Consider the following 16,145-nt stretch of genomic DNA (forward strand, 5'->3'; position numbering starts at 1 on the left):
ACGTGAAATGGAACTCTGATGAAATGCTGATTCATTGGATAGTTGTGAATTAGAACACTCATCCACAGCAATGTTTGCAAGTTTAGTGAGACCTCTAGTGATCTTTTGAGTAACTGTAACTGCGGGTCACAGCCCATGATATGAGGTAGTTGTCTGCACAATTAAATTTAACAGATTGTGCTCCAGAGCCCACTTGAAGGGTTTCCATTAAATACTTGTGATACATGGCTGACAATGGCGTACAAAAAGTTTTGTACATAATATTGCGTTACAGTTGTAGACTTAATTATTTTGTATCTTCTATTGTAGCTCCTGTAGTATAGATGTGAATACATAACTAAATAATATTATGTAATTTATATATATAAATAAGTTGTAGCTCAAAATATTCTTCAGCTAATTTATCAGGATATTTAAGAAAAACACCTCAACTTAGTATTTGTGATCTATTTGAGTACATATCAATTTATATTTGAGAATTTTGTACTCTACTTATTAAAGGATATTCTGGCTGTCTACACATCTACACATCCAACCTGCCCTAGTTAACCTTGTTTAAGCAGGGGAGCTGGACTAGATGATCTCCAGAGGTCCCTTCCAACCTTAACCAATCTGTGATTCCATTTTTGGAATGAAAATTTAAATATATCAGTATCTAAGCTATGTTTCAGCTATGAAACATAGCTACATAATATATAATATATACAATATATTATATAATATATATTACATGTAACATATATAATACATTATATAATATATAATATAAATTATATATAATATACACATATATATATTATATATACACATATTATGTATATTATATAATATATAATATACATAAGCTACATATCAGCTACGTAATGCTTTCTGTGAAACCATGGATGGATTTTGGGCAGCAACTGTAGAATCCATGAAGGGCTTGAAAAATCACATTGTTTTTAGTGTAAACTGAATGACTTAATAAAATCAATTTAGGCTAAAACAATCTAACTGTTGTGGTGTATATTGCTCCTATAGGTCACTACTATGCTTTATCAGGCATTTTACACTAGAGCATTTTCAAATCAATTTGATCTCTAGAAACCATAAAGAAGACAAGAGTTGCATCTCTCAAGTGACAGTGAGGGAGATGGAAAGGGGATGTTTTTTTTACAGCTTCTCTGAGAAACATTGCCTTCTTTCTAGTATTCTGATCTAATTTAAAGGAATTGTTCTGTTCTATTCCATAAATTAACTGTTGCAGCAATAAGGCTCGATATATTATTCAGTGTATGAATATAATCTTTTAAAAGTTCATTTTTTTTTTTTCAGTGAGCTACTTAGACTGTTTGCATATTAATACACTAAATTTATATTAAGTCTAATTCTGTTCTAAATGTATAGTGATTCTGATGAATTTTTAATCTGTACACAGGACAAAACAATACTTCATTTTTAAATTTTATTCAAATTGGTTTTAAATAAAGATCTAGGGCATGTTTTACAAATAATACATAATTTGTAAGTATTTATTTGTATGTACATAATTTATAAATAATCTCTTGTGTTTTGTTGTTGTTGTTTGTTTTTTTTTTTAAACAGAATTCCAGGCAGAAGTGATATTGATAACATAAATAAATCTCCCGCTCTGAATAATAAACAAAACAATAGGTAAGAGTTTTGGAAACTTTATCATCTAAGTATTACATATCATTTATCATGTATTCATCTAAGTTATATATATGTATCAGGAATATATGGAGATATAATATGTATATAGCTTAATATAGCTTAACTGTAGGCTTCATTTCACCATCTGTCATCTGGAATGTAGCCATCCATACCTAAGTTATCAGACTCTTTTTACAGTCAGTGAGATGAAAAATAGTCCTTAAGAGGACAATTCATCTGATGTCTTTCAGATGTTTTCTTATTCTTCAGAGTAAGAGGAATTTTCCCCCAGAACTGCCACATTTCTCCACATGGATTAAAACAAGGACCAGCTCAGATTTACAAATTTACATTCATAACAACATAAGAAACACAGTATTTTAGATATAAAGCAGATGCATAAAAGAAAGAACATTTTGAAACCAGTCCAATGTAGTTATGTTCTAGAGCTCTATACATGTCTGTGTGAATTCTATCAAATACAGTTTTTCTGAGGAAGGTCTACATAAAAAAAAAAAAAAAATCAGCTTCATGTTTTCAGTGGAAAATACCATTGAACATTGACCAATGGACAACTTGAGAATCAAAATGTAAAGTATATTTTTGTTGATAGCAAGGCTAACTGATTTTTCCAATTGAAAGCAAACAGAAAATGTAGGGTTTATTTGACAGATTTGCTCTTATCAGAAGATCCCTTTTTCATTTTGAACAGGTTGACGCCAATTTTTCATTTAAAATAAGACAGTACAAAATCTTTGACATGTTATAAGTAAGTCAGTTGTGATGCAGAAGTGGCCACATGATATATCTAACATGTTTCAACATCACTGAAAATTTATTTTCTAAAGAACGTAAAACTCTACTAATTGATTTTTCTTTATTATTTTTATTTAAAAAGTAGAAGTCAAAAAAGCTCAGTTGCCATACTTGTAAAGGAATAAATATATTACTGTGTACCTTCAGCAATGTCAGTAGAGTTCTACAAGCAATAAATTAAAATGAATACCTTTGCTAGTGAAGACTGAGCCCAGCAATTAAACGTCATCTTACAAAGTGCTGAGATTTCACTCTGAAGAGCAAATGAGTATCTCCGGCATTTAAAGTTCAAGCAAGGTCATTTTTTAAAAAAATACGATTTTGTACCATAATATTGGAAATCATAGTGATGATGATGCATGAAATATCATATAAATTGGATTTTGTGTTATTTTGTATGGAGAAAATTAAATATTAAATTATTAAATATTATGAATTCTGAAGAGGGACTTACGTGAGACCTAAATGGTATACATTTTTTTCCTGCCATCCAGTGATAAACAAGTTTTTAAAACTATGTTCTTCAGTTATTCTCATTACATTAAGAATTGAAGAGGACAAGACAACTTTTTGATTAACTTTATGAGAAAAATCACTGACTTGGAATTTCTGTAGTTAGAAATATGAGGGATATCAGCTCCTTTTATAGGCATATCATAAAATAGAGCAGCATTGACATAATTCAATAAGATACATAAAATTTAAAGTCAGAAATGAGTATCAAGTAAAGACGTAGTTTTAAGCGTCAGAATACCTTACAGTGTTACAAATTTGATATCCTTTGAAGTGTTTCCAAAATTTCAGTTGGCATATGTAAATATAATTAGACCATATCAGAAAGTTGTATCTTGGAAATGAAATGGAAATTTCATTTTTATTCTTGTTTTCTCATTTTAAATGATGCACTTATTGAAGATGATTGACTGAATGAATGAATTTTATTTCCTTAACAGACAATCTTGGACTCCTAATGCATCATCCACAAACACTGCTGCCACTTCTCCAATCAAGAAAAAAAGGTATTCATTGCCACATGTTTTGATTGCCAGAGGAAATATAGCACTGAATTAAACCTCAGTATTGTATCACAATTGTACTGAAAAACTTTTTCCTCTATCAAGCTCTAACTTTTTCAGCTCTAACTTTTCAGGAAGAATTCATCTTTTCCATGCTCTTTTTCCTTGGGAGTACTGTATTGCAAGACTGTCTCAGTACAGCCAGTTTGCGAGCTCTGTGGACACAGAACAATAGGTGCTCATTCTTCACTGCAGCCCCTAACTCAGCAAGAGTGTCTTTTCAGTGTCTAAATTTAAAGAAGTGTAGCTCACACTAATTGCAACCAGCTGAAATCTCTGATGCCAAACTTGACCCTGTGCTGTTTTCAGTACATATGAACTACATAAAGGTTTTCGGTATGTTACAAAGCTAGCTTTAAAAATTTGTATTTCAGATAATATTGTCTGAATAAGAGAAAAAAAAAAAAAGGTTTAGAACAAAGAACAACAATTTTTATTTAAAATGTACTGCTGGGGAAAGATGTACTTTCATCACAGAATAGTGTGTGTTGGAAATGACCTTAAAGCTCATCTAGTTCCAACCCCCTGCCATGGGGTCACTGAAGTCATGTTTGCTGTCTCCAATCACTTCTATGTCTTCCATATGCCTTAATGTGGTTTCCAGGAGGATCTGCTCCATGATCTTACTGGTCACAGAAGTGAGGCTGACCAGTCTTGTAGTGTTCTCTTTTTCACCCTTTTCAAAAATGGGGTATTGTTTCCGCTTTTGCAGTCACTGGGGACTTCACCTGACTGCTATGACTTTTCAAATGTGATGGATAGTGACTTAGCAACTTCATCTGCCAGTACCCTCAGGACCCTGGGATATCTCAGTAGGTCCTGTGGACTTGTGAACATGTAGGTTCTTCACATGGTCTTGAACTTGATTTTCTCCTATGCGGCATAGGACTTCATTCCTTCAGACCCTTTTTATTATTCTGCATGTCCCTAGCCAAATTTAGCTCTATCTGTATTTTGTCTTTCCTGATTCCATCCCTATACTCCCAAGCCATATCCCTATAGTCTTCCGAGGATGTATGACCCTTCCTCCACTGCTAATACATTTTCTTATTGTGTTCTAGTTTGGTTAATAGGTCCTGACTCAGCCTGATTTCTTGCATGTTGTAATTGAGAGCTTTTGTGTCCTAAGAAAAATGTATTTTCTGCTTCTTTATTCCTGAGGGCAGTTTCCCAGGGGGTCCTCTCCATTTTTCCTTTAAACAGTTGAAAGTTTACCTTCCTGAGCTTCAGGGTCCTGACTATACTTTTCCTTGGCCTATATCCCTCAAGATGGTGAATTCTACTAGGGCACAGTCACTGCAGACCAGGCTACCTCCAGTCTTGTGTTCTTCAATAAGTTCCTCTGCATTGGCAAGCAAAGGTCCAGTAACACTTCTCCTCTGGCTGTGCTTTCAATCATCTGGACTTTGTTTAGAGGACTGGAGCACCTGTTGTACCACGACAGGCTGAGAGAGCTGGGCATATTTAGCCTGGAAAAGAGAAGACTGAGGGGAGACCTCATCAATGTATGTAAATATTTGAGGGGAGGGTGTTGAGAGGATGGAGCTGGTCTCTTTTCAGCTGTGTCCAGCGACAGGACTAGAGCCAACAGGCACAAAGGGCACAGGAGATTCCAGCTGAATATGAGGGGGCACTTCTTTACTGTGAGGGTGACCGAGCACTGGAACAAGTTGCCCAGAGAGGCTGAGGAGTCTCCTTCTCTGGAACCTCTTCTTCTCAAAACCCGCCTGGATGCCATCCTGTGCAATGTGCTCTATGTGATCCTGCTCTGCAGGGGGGTAGGACTGGATGATCTTCAGGGCAGATCTCCTTCTTCCAACCTTGTCCATTCTGTGATTCTGTGAATATGAAGTTATCTTCAACACTCTCAAGGAGTCTCCCAGGCTGTTCTCAGCTTTGTGCACCACTTTTCCAGCAGATGCCAGGGAGGTTGAAGTCCTGTAGCAGGATCAGTGTGGGTGAGCATGATGCTTCCTGTAGTTGAAGAAAGAACTCTTCATCAACAGCCTCCTCTTGATCAGGCAGTGTGTGGTAAATACCAACCAAGAAGTTTTCTTTGTTGGCTTGATATCCAAATTTCACCCATAAGTTCTCAATCTGTGTGTGGCTGTTTTTTAGAGACAGCTCTGTGCAATCAATCCTGTTGTTTTTGTTTGTTTGTTTGTTTTTGCATAGAGGGCAACCTCCCACTACCTTTCCTTCCTTGCCCATCCATTCTGAACAGTTTATAGAAGCTGATTGCAGCACTCTAATCATGTGATTCATCCCACCACGTTTCATTGATAGAAATCAGATCATAGCTTTCCAGCTGGACAGTGGCTACCAGCTCCTCCTGTTTGTTACCCATGCTGTGTTTGTTAACACAGACATTTCCATTGGACTGTTTAACTTTTCTGGCAGAACCTTTCTGGAGGGCTGGGGAGCATTCCTCACTACTCTAGTAGGTGCATTCTTCCACCTTGTAGCTTGCAAGTATACAAGTGTCATAGCTTTGAAACCCACTGCCCGAGTCCATTAGGTTAAAGCCCAATTAGCTAAGTCAACCAACCTGCCAGTGAAGATTCTTCTTCCTTTCCTAGTCAGGTTGATCCCATATCTCTCCAGTGATCTGTTTTTGCTGAGATGTGTTATGTGATCAGAGAATCCAAAGCCTTGGCTATAGCTGCATAGCCAGGTGTAAATCTGCATGAGTACAATTCTTCCCAGACTCCTATCTCTGGCAATATACAGGAGGCTGTCTCTTGGGCCCCCATCCCTTCACTTGTGCCCCCAAGTCTATGAAGTCCTGCTTTGTGTATCCTTTCCAGTTATAAATTCTGTCTGTGATTTTATTTTCCACATTCCATGTGCAAACATTATGGTCAGCAGTATTATGAAAGTAGAAATTAAAATGTCATTGTCTTCATATTAAAAACCTTAATTCAGTGGAAGTTTATGGTGTTTTCAGCCCAAGTAGCTCTCTACAGGCCCTTTGAATATGTGAAAGGCAATCACCGAACTGCACTGTTTATGGTACAAATGCTTTTTCTACACAACTGCTTGAGTGATAGGCTTGAGGAAAATTTTAAAAAAGACCTGAAGGTGCCTGTGATGCTTATAAGGCCTCTAATACCAGCCTGAATGTGTTTCTTGGGTTGGTATTTGACACCCTCTGCTTTTTACATTCTGTTGGATTGTGTTTTTCAAAAATGATCCACTTATTTTTGTATCATTCATGTTGCAGAAGAGACCTGCAGAAGTCTGAAAATGAGTCAGAAAATACATTTTATACAGTAATTAAAATTACTATGTTATTTCCAATTCCATTCAGTTGTCTGAAAAAAAAATCTAAAAAGTATCATTATAAAGTTTTCAAAATACTAATGATTCAAGGACATTTACAGGCATTTCTGTAGCATTGCTGAGATTCTAACATTCATTTGAAGAGAAACAGACACAAACTACTTTTCAGCGCCATAACATTATACTAATACTTAATAATTTATTTGTTAACACTGACAGACAATCTTGGATGCCTCCCCCTGTTTCAAGTAGTAAGACCACAACAGAAACAGTGGAAACCAAATTGTAAGTACTGATGAACGCTGGTTATTTCCTCTTGTAATTTTGGGGTAAAGTTAATTTCAGGAGGGAGCCAACAGGTCAATTCTTTGAGGGACATAGTATGCTAAGATGTTGTGGGTAGAGAAAGCATCCCATGTCTAAATACTTGTTTGGGCTCCTAGATTGATGCTTGTCATTGACGGGTCTGAGTATGTGAAGTGCCAGTGATTTGAGGTTACGTAAGTGCTCCCAAAATTTTCTACAATGCTTGTATGCTTTCTCTGATTTTACTTTGGACTGTTCCAGTTAGCTCTATACAAGGCAAGTCTGCTATAGAGTAACTAGTCATACGGGCAGGAATCTATTGGTGCTGTTTACTCAGACAGTTGGGCTAACTCTGAGCACTTTTGGTTAACAGTGTGGACATAACCTCACAAAACTGCTTAGTTAACTCCCAGTAAGGTGTCCAAGAAACAGTTCGGAAGAAAATCTCAAGATAAAGTTACTTGCATTTGAATGTTTAATGTTTATTGCTAAAATCACAGTTGTTTCTGGCATCTCAGACAGAAAGGGAAGACATTTCTTGTGTGCACATAGATAGCTCCTAGATGCGAAAGTTTATTTTATTTTAAGTCAGTGCTTAAAAGAAAAGTTTGTTATGTCAACTGTCATGAATTTATCTGGCTTCATTTGAATGTCTTACTGTATCATGGTAATATTGAAAGCATGGGGTGTATCTTTACATGACACCTACCCATCTTCCAGTAAAATGTTGTGATTCCTTCTCAGCACTAATTATCCAATTACTCCTTTATTATACAGAGATGACCAAAATAAAGGCATATTCTTTATGAAGTTTTCATTACCCTTGCCATCATATAACACAATGCCATCAAGGATACTTGGTTAAACAGGGACGGGCATTAAATGATTAATTTTTTTATCTTTGAAAAGATCTTTGAAGATGTGTGAACTGTATGAAATTGCAATATTACCATAACTAGTAATAGTCAGCAAAGAAGAACCTTTTATATGCTTGTGAGTTTCAGGAAATAAAGTGTCATGCATAGATGCTAATAATAATTACAATTTTAAAAGGTCACTCTCAGTCTTAAAGACAGCTGCAGTGAAGACCTGTGTCTTTTCTTCAAATATGAGAATGGCCTGTCTTCAGGAAAGGAATTCAGCAATTAAATAATTTTTTTTTGGTCAGTTTATTTTTTAATTTGCTTTTCTGATTCTGAGACCTGATTCTAGCATTCTCTATTCAAGCATGACATGAACTTCTGTAGTGCTTTGCCTTAGTTCAAAACTGATTAAGAACACTTTAGAGAACCCTTAAAAGAAATTGCAATTAAAGCTAAGGATATAAGCAGATGACTGTAATTGATTTTTTTTTTTTTTGGCTGTGGAATATGTGCAGGAAACAAAACACTACTGATCAGAGTGATTTGCTGGAGAATTTTAATCGAAGAATGATTGTCTTACTAACATATAAAGAATGTGATCAGAATTTAGTATTATGCTACTTGGGTTAAACAAGTTATGTTCTACATTAAGAAACAAAACTGTAGTCTTGGAAACAAGGAAAAAGAAAATTAATTGCTGATGACTGATCCAAAATCTTGTAAAGTGCTTCAGTAATGACATTTTGTTGCCTGTTTTCTGAAATATTTACTCTTCTTTCTCTACAGGACCCCTTCTTCAGAAAATTCAAAGGCTCCAACGAGGTACATCTTGTTTACTTTTCTTCTTAATAGATTTAGAAATGCAACACACCCCTGTGCACACTTTTTATTGTTATTTATTTGATATAATGTATATACATTTAATACAGACTGTGTAATTTATTGAGGATGGGGTGGGTTCTTCAGTAGCCAGTGTCCCAGAAGTGCATGAAAAAGATATCTTTCCTTGCAGAACTATAATTATTTTTGTATAGTTTAGAACAGTTAATTGGATCTTTATTGAAATTGAACAAAAAAAAAAGTAAATTAAAAACTGCTTTACAATTTTAATTCCACAGTTGCACATGTTTTTAATGCAACTATTCATTTATGCTAAACTGTTGTTTTAAAGTGAGAATGAAAATAGGAATAGGAATAGGTAAGCAAAGTAAAGAAAATAGTAAATTAAATAGCCATATAAATGCATAGGCTTGTAGTAAAAGGCATTAATATAAAACTAATTGATGTACTCATAAGCTTATTTGAGTGTCAGAAAAGGTTGCTCTAATTTTAGAAAATAAATTCATTAAATCCATTCATTAAAGAAAAGTACATTTCACATGGCCTAAATTAGGAAAAGATTACTTAACTAGCTTGTAATTTCATGGCTTGTGATTAAAGGAGCTACAAAACTTGTCACGGTTTAATTGCCATCCTAATAGAAAGATTGTCTAAAGAAGCATGGACTCTTATTTTCAATTGTATTGGCCACCTTCTTACTTTATTATCATTTCATAGTATTTCAGTAGTGACCAATCTGACTGGTCCTGTCAGACCAATCTGACACAAATAAATAAAAATAGGAAAATGTAAATATTTACTTTTTTTTTTTAATTGAGTATTTTACTAACTAAAACTTCAGTCTTTACTAGATAAATAAAATTTGTTTAGTATGTAGTAGAAAAGTAATCAAAAATTCCATTATTACTAAAATAATTTTTGAACAGTAAAAAGACTCTACTTTATTACTACATCCATACTAGTAAAACAGCTGGTCTCGGCATATTCATTTTTGTATATATAAATATGTATAAAGAATATACAAAATGAAAAAAATCTCAAAAAATCCAAACTCACTGTGGTTATGTTTGTTAAAAATATACATCTACAATGATAGCCCATATAAATGTTATAATGCGTTTCCAAATATCTGATGCATTGTTTCTTTTCACATTTTGTATTGTAGTGCTGCTTTTTCATCAGAACAAATGACCCCTCAAGAATCAAAGACTGATGTGGAAGATAAATCTACAGCAAGGTAAACAGCAGACATGTTCAAAACAATGCTATAGTGTGTGATAAATATGATTTTATGTACTTCATTTTTTTATTTCCATGTTTACTAGCTTTTTTTTTTAGACACAGATAAATGCAGCATTCCTCTATTCTACCTTGCTAACTTACCTCAGATGTTTTCATTTTTTATTCTTCCATTGTGTCTAGCCTGCATCATAAAGAGTACTATGTAGATAGTTGCTGCAAAAGAATAGAAGCAGATGAATTGCAGTAATATGGATTATGTAGTATATTTTCTTTGGGCTTCAGTAAATTGTGGGAGCGGTAGGATCTTCACGCAGTTATGTACATAAAAAGTCCAAATGTATGTACTCTAGTGTTAAAATTTTAAATAGTAAAAAATAGCATATACCATTTAGTGTGACAAACAATTATGTTTAAGCAGATGCATTTTTTCTTGTGGTATGTAGTTATTAACATGGCATATGTAGTAATGTATCTTACAAATGTATCTGTCTATAGAATATCTTGAAGACTATTGGTGGAAAAGACAGAAATGTTTTTAAACTGAAATTCCAGTAAACTGTAAGGTTCTCTACTAATGGAGATAGCATATTTTTCAAAACAATCAGCAATACCCATCTGTGGTGGTTTTAGACTGATGGGCAACTAGGCTTCGCCATGCTGCTCTCTAACTCCACCTCCTCAAAAGAACAAGGGGAGAAAATACGATGAAAACAAGCTTGTGAGCTGAGATATTTTGACTTAAAAAATTTGTCTTCAGCCATAATAAAGTGCCTGAACATGCAATTAAAAAGTGAATTAATTAGAAATAGATTTCTAGGTATGCACCAATAATTATGATAGCTCATATTTGCAGTTTTTAACTGGTAATGGTAAGCTGTGCAGGTACTAAAATGAGTTTAGATTAGCTAATTGGATTTCATTTGATTCACGGTGTATAGTTTTCTAAGGTCTGAAGTCACAGTCTGTATTATTTTGAATCATGTCCCCTCCCCTCAGTATGTAAAAACAAGAAAAAATACGTAAGAATAACATGCACAAGACATGTGACAGTGTAATCCCTAGGAAAAAAGCAATGCTTCAGTGAAACATTTTCCAGCCAACAACTGTGGGAAATCTTAGGGAATTAAGTATGCCACCATATTAACTGAGGAAGTCACAGCCATTCACTTCTAAAAGCGTGTTAAAGTCTTACTTAATCCCCACTCTCAATCAGTCGACATTCATCATCCCCCGGTGGCTCTCATTACCATATCAAGCTTTGTATTGCTCTCCCTCCATTGGTGGAGAGCTGGAGGAATATTTGGTCTACAAGTTACTATGGTAACCTTGCGCTACAGCTATTTGTGTCAGTATGTAAACTATAAGTAGCCTGTAATCTTGGTGGGCAAAATTCCGCCCCCTCTACTCTTGTTATAATTCCTTCAGATTTGGCTGGTGTTTCAGATGTCAACCATCTGCTACTCATGTGTCAATTTCACAAAACTACAAATTTTGCTAAATTTATGCTAACCAAATATGCATTAAGCAGCTGTCAGCAGAAGTGCTTTTCTTCTATTAAAGATGCCATATAAATACTGTGCTTTTGGCAAAAATGATTGTGCCACACAGGGGAAGTAAATAGTTACATAAAAAATATTTGTAGTAATAGTGAAATTTATTAAAAGCAATCTTTCTTCCTTTAATTTAATATATTTTTACTTAGAATGGAGAGATTTTCAGGTCATGCATTTTAAATTTATATTTAATGTTTGTATATCTTTTGTCAAGGATTCTGATGAAGATGTTGAAGGCATAATGGATTAATTTCAGTATAAAATAAATAGCAAATGGTAATTGGTTTTCTATCAAACTGGTCAGTGATAAAAAGAAAAACTCCTGAAAGAGACTTACCTGAAAAGGATGTCAGATACTATATCTCTTTCGGCTAAGAGTTAAGCTTCTCTGTGTAGTGTTCCATGCCAGGCCTGAGCCTGCTTCTATTAAAGTACAAAACAATTTCTCCATTGTTTTCAAATAGAACAGTTAGATGTAGTATCTGTCTTAAAACAATAACATATATAGAATATATGGAGGTATAATTAATAAGTGGACATCCACCTTTTGGATGCAGTTAATAGAATAGGTATTTCACCATTTTTAGGGCGTCTAACAGTATACATCTAGTATACTAGTATATGTAAGTAGGCAAGAAGCCAGTAGAAGCAAATATAACCCTGTCTAATAATTATTGTGTATTTTTCAGAGTATAATAGGTTGTCCTCAAATAAGGTCTCTTGGTCTCTCTGTCTCTCTTTTTTTCTCTTTACTTACACTTTTTAGAGACTATATAATACTTCAGCAGACCTGTAAAATGTTAAATGGTATGAAAGATATTTGTGTCACTCAAATGTTGGAAAGAAAGGTACTAAAACAGGAGTCACATAAGCATACCCATAATTCAATAGTAATGACTACAGCCAGATCTGGCTTTGGCTACAATGACAATTTATTTCTTATGGTTAGGAGAAGTGGCTTAAAACTTTCAAAATTGTTTTTGATAGTAAAAATTAATAGTATTTTTGATGATACATTTTTGCATTTCAGTAAAAGGCAAAAACCTTAATTTACTTTCTAGTGACAAGGACCTTCTGCCTCCCCATTCTGACAGATCTGGCTTTGAATGGAGTGCTGATTTACAGCTTTTCTGCATGTTGATATAAATGATTTGCTGTTGCAGAACTTGTGTACTAAGACCCAAACCCTTTATTCCTGACTGAAAAGTTAATGCAGTGTTTGCAGGGTCATATGTATTCTCCAAGCAAAACTGAAAAAGTTCTTGTCCTTTCTTCAGTGATCTTTCCCAGTCTACCTTCTACAAAACATCCCGATCAACAGCTTCTTCCTCTTTATTTAACTTTGAAAACCTCAGGGCTAAGCATTACACTGGTTTTGGCACAGTTTAAATTGGATTTCACAGTTGACTGCAGAGCTCTTCGGTTCCTCAGCCTTTGGTCTGAATGAAGGCTCCTGGCACTGATTAGTGAGCATAGTGGTATAGAAGGAAATGCATCCTGCCTCAGAATAAATGCCACTGTCTTCTCAAAGAACTTCTTTATTCTTTCTCATTTATACATGACTAAGCGTGATATGGAGACAGTAAAGCAACCATAGATGGCAGATGAAAATTCAGACAGGCCCATGATGTTAACCTTTATTCAGCAAGGTACCTGACATGCTTAATATATTCTAGACTAAATCTTAGTTCAGATTTGGAAGGCTCACTTGGCAGCAATTTGTTTCTGTAACCCTAAACTGTCTTCTTCTGTTCTGACATTACTAGGTAAGGGCAGAAATGCCCTTAAGGTTTTAGCCAGATTTCATTAGTGCGGCCTTTACATATTCAGTCATGGCAGAGGGAACAGCTGTAGATCAGATGCTTTGTAGGAGGTCAGCTGGGAAAGATCACTGAAGAAAGAAGAAGAAATAAAACTTGTTTGGTGTCATATTTAGAAAAGTCATTGCTGAACATAGAGATGGGGGCTGCTTGATGGTTAGCAGCAGATTTTAGGAATCATGATCAATATTAAGACCAAGGGACTTCTTGCTCAATATAGCTCACCATGGCCTCTTGGCTTCAATTGACCAAAAGAGACAACAGTCATCATGGTGTTCAGTTAAGAACCTTGGGCAGCTGTTTTCTCCATCATACCTAACAATCAGCTGAGCACGATAGCAATAATGATGGTGGTAAGAGTATTTTGAATTCCCATGAATTTATAGGAAGCCATGCAATGTAGCTGCCATGAACTCAAAAGCAAATTCTGTGCAACTCTTCTATGAGCATCATTATCTTCTTAGAAAAAGGGGGTCACCTCAGTATTTTTATAAGCCTGCTCATGGCTTGTAATCAGAAAAGAAATAGAGGTCTATTAAAAATCTTGTATATGACTTCTTCAATATAAGCATCTTGATTATTGAGGAAGATGCTGATAATAGAGTGAGTAGATGTAAAACGTCATTGAGTATCCTGAGATGTGACACTAAGTGCCCCACCGATTACAGACATTGCAGCAAGTCTTGTGAAATTCGTGTGCTCCTGTTTTCTCCTCCATGAAACTCTACCTACATTGCTGGAGTCTTTATGTGAATTGTTTTTGTATCAGCAAAAAGGAATGATGAAATTATAAGTAATAAGGCAATAAATCTTTCAGGAATTAGGGAACACCTAGACCTAGAAATGGGCTTAGCAAGACCTTCAGGATGAGTATACATCCACTGAATGAGTAGGGACTTGTGACATATTTTCCTGCCTTATACTCAGAGGATGCATAGTTCAAGAATATGGCCAGGGTCTGTTTAAAATTTATTTTCTCGCTCTCTTTCCCAGATGTGTCCAGGATCAACTTCAGTTTGGCCTTAGCATAAGAACAGTCAGAATAATGTGATCAAAATCTTAAGATCTATTTTTGGATTATGTTTTTCTCCATTGCCTTCCAAATTTGCAAATACTAGTGTTAGAAAGGTTTTCATTGCTTTCATCAAACAATCAGTGAAATTGCTAAAGCTCTTTTTTAGGCAATGATTCATACATTTCCTTTTTCTATGACATTTGGAACTTTATCTGAATGTTTTCAAGACCAATAAAGTATTAGCTGTGCTTGAATGTCAGGATGGGATTCACTTGCCTTTTCCTTTTTGATGGTGATCTGACTTGTCACCAGATAAACCAGAATTACAAAACCATTATCCACTGAAATAAGAGAGACTCACAAACATATCTGACAGAACAGAAGGACTGGAAAATATTAGAGCTTTATCTCAAGTGAACTGAGTTAGAACTCAAATGCAGAGTGAAAGTTATAGCAAAATATAGACGACTCAATTTCTCTGAGTCCTTAATATAGAGCATAAAAGGAAACAAATCATACTTGGTGGTTACATTATACATTAATTTTGATACCTTTAAAAGTTTACTTACAGAATATGTCTATAGGTCTTTTATACATTCAATCAAGAAAGACGTGAGTAAAATGAGATAGCCAAAAGGAGAATTTTTGTGTAAGTGAAGAAACTTTTGCTAATACTGATTCATGGTCACAGATATTAAGCTTTTGAAAATTAGCTAATTTTCTGAGAGCTTGTTACACAATCCCTGAATAATTTCCCTTTTTGTTTGTGTCTGAGAAGCACAGAGGTTCAAGATATGGCAGAATAGGAGAGTCTGGTTAAAGTAAGCCATAATTTTTGCATGCAGCCTGCTTTGACAGCTTTTTTTAAACCTCCTTTACTTATCTTTGCCAGCCTTTTATTCTGCTGGACTCTTCATTAGTTGTCAAATTTCTAATCCTATTTTACAAAAGGTGCTAGAGGCAAAATAAAAGGCAGCAGCATGAGGCCCACAGTGGCCCAGTTGCACATAGGTTTTTCTGACCTTCAAAATAGGGCTTTCGTGTAGATTCGTATTGCTATTTTAGGCATTTTCTGCAAGGAAAAGTTAAAAGCAGGAAATACTTTTATTTTTTTATTTTTTTATTTTTTTATTTTTTTATTTTTTTCCCCCTCTGAATATGGTTACTTACAAAGGGAAAAGTAAATGAATCAATAGAAATGTGCTCCATACTTTTGTGAAGATTACAAGCACAGCTAGGTCTTAATTTAAGGCTTAACATTTTTAGTTTATAATACATATATTAATTTTGTCAATACTTGATTTAACAAATCCTTTTGTATAAAATATGGCAAGAAAACCCTCTGTACTGCTATTACAAGTCTTTTTTTAATGCAGAATACAAAAACATATATTTATTATCCTGAGTTAGGTGTTCCTAAAAAATTCCAGTCATGTTCTGAGGTTGTATTAAAATATTTCATCTTCTTGAATTTATGAACAAAGAATATAATCTCCTCCTGGCAGGCTGTCTGTCCTGCCTCGTTCTCATCCATTTCTAAAAATACTCACCCCAGGCAGTATGTTTGTAGTGGTGTAATGGCTGTCTGAAAATACTGTGTTTGGGGGTGGCATGCTTCAGTAGGACTTTTGAAAAATGTCAGTATCTGTTACAAGCCACCTACCATATTTGAAAGATAT

General features: G+C 34.8%; 1 protein-coding gene across 7 annotated transcripts in view; it reads left to right on the forward strand.

Moving 5' to 3' along the window:
- SCEL (sciellin) overlaps positions 1–16,145 on the forward strand; it is a 96,583-nt gene that overhangs the window by 62,750 nt on the left and 17,688 nt on the right. For all 7 annotated transcript variants that reach the window (XM_084518288.1, XM_084518294.1, XM_084518293.1 and 4 more), the window contains 5 exons: positions 1,585–1,653; positions 3,423–3,488; positions 7,047–7,112; positions 8,783–8,818; positions 10,002–10,073. In XM_084518288.1, the coding sequence (XP_084374414.1) occupies positions 1,585–1,653; positions 3,423–3,488; positions 7,047–7,112; positions 8,783–8,818; positions 10,002–10,073 (309 nt within the window). The remainder of the gene's footprint in view (positions 1–1,584; positions 1,654–3,422; positions 3,489–7,046; positions 7,113–8,782; positions 8,819–10,001; positions 10,074–16,145) is intronic.

Source organism: Aythya ferina (assembly GCF_964211825.1).
Source record: "Aythya ferina genome assembly, chromosome: 1".
NCBI classification, from domain to species: domain Eukaryota; kingdom Metazoa; phylum Chordata; class Aves; order Anseriformes; family Anatidae; genus Aythya; species Aythya ferina.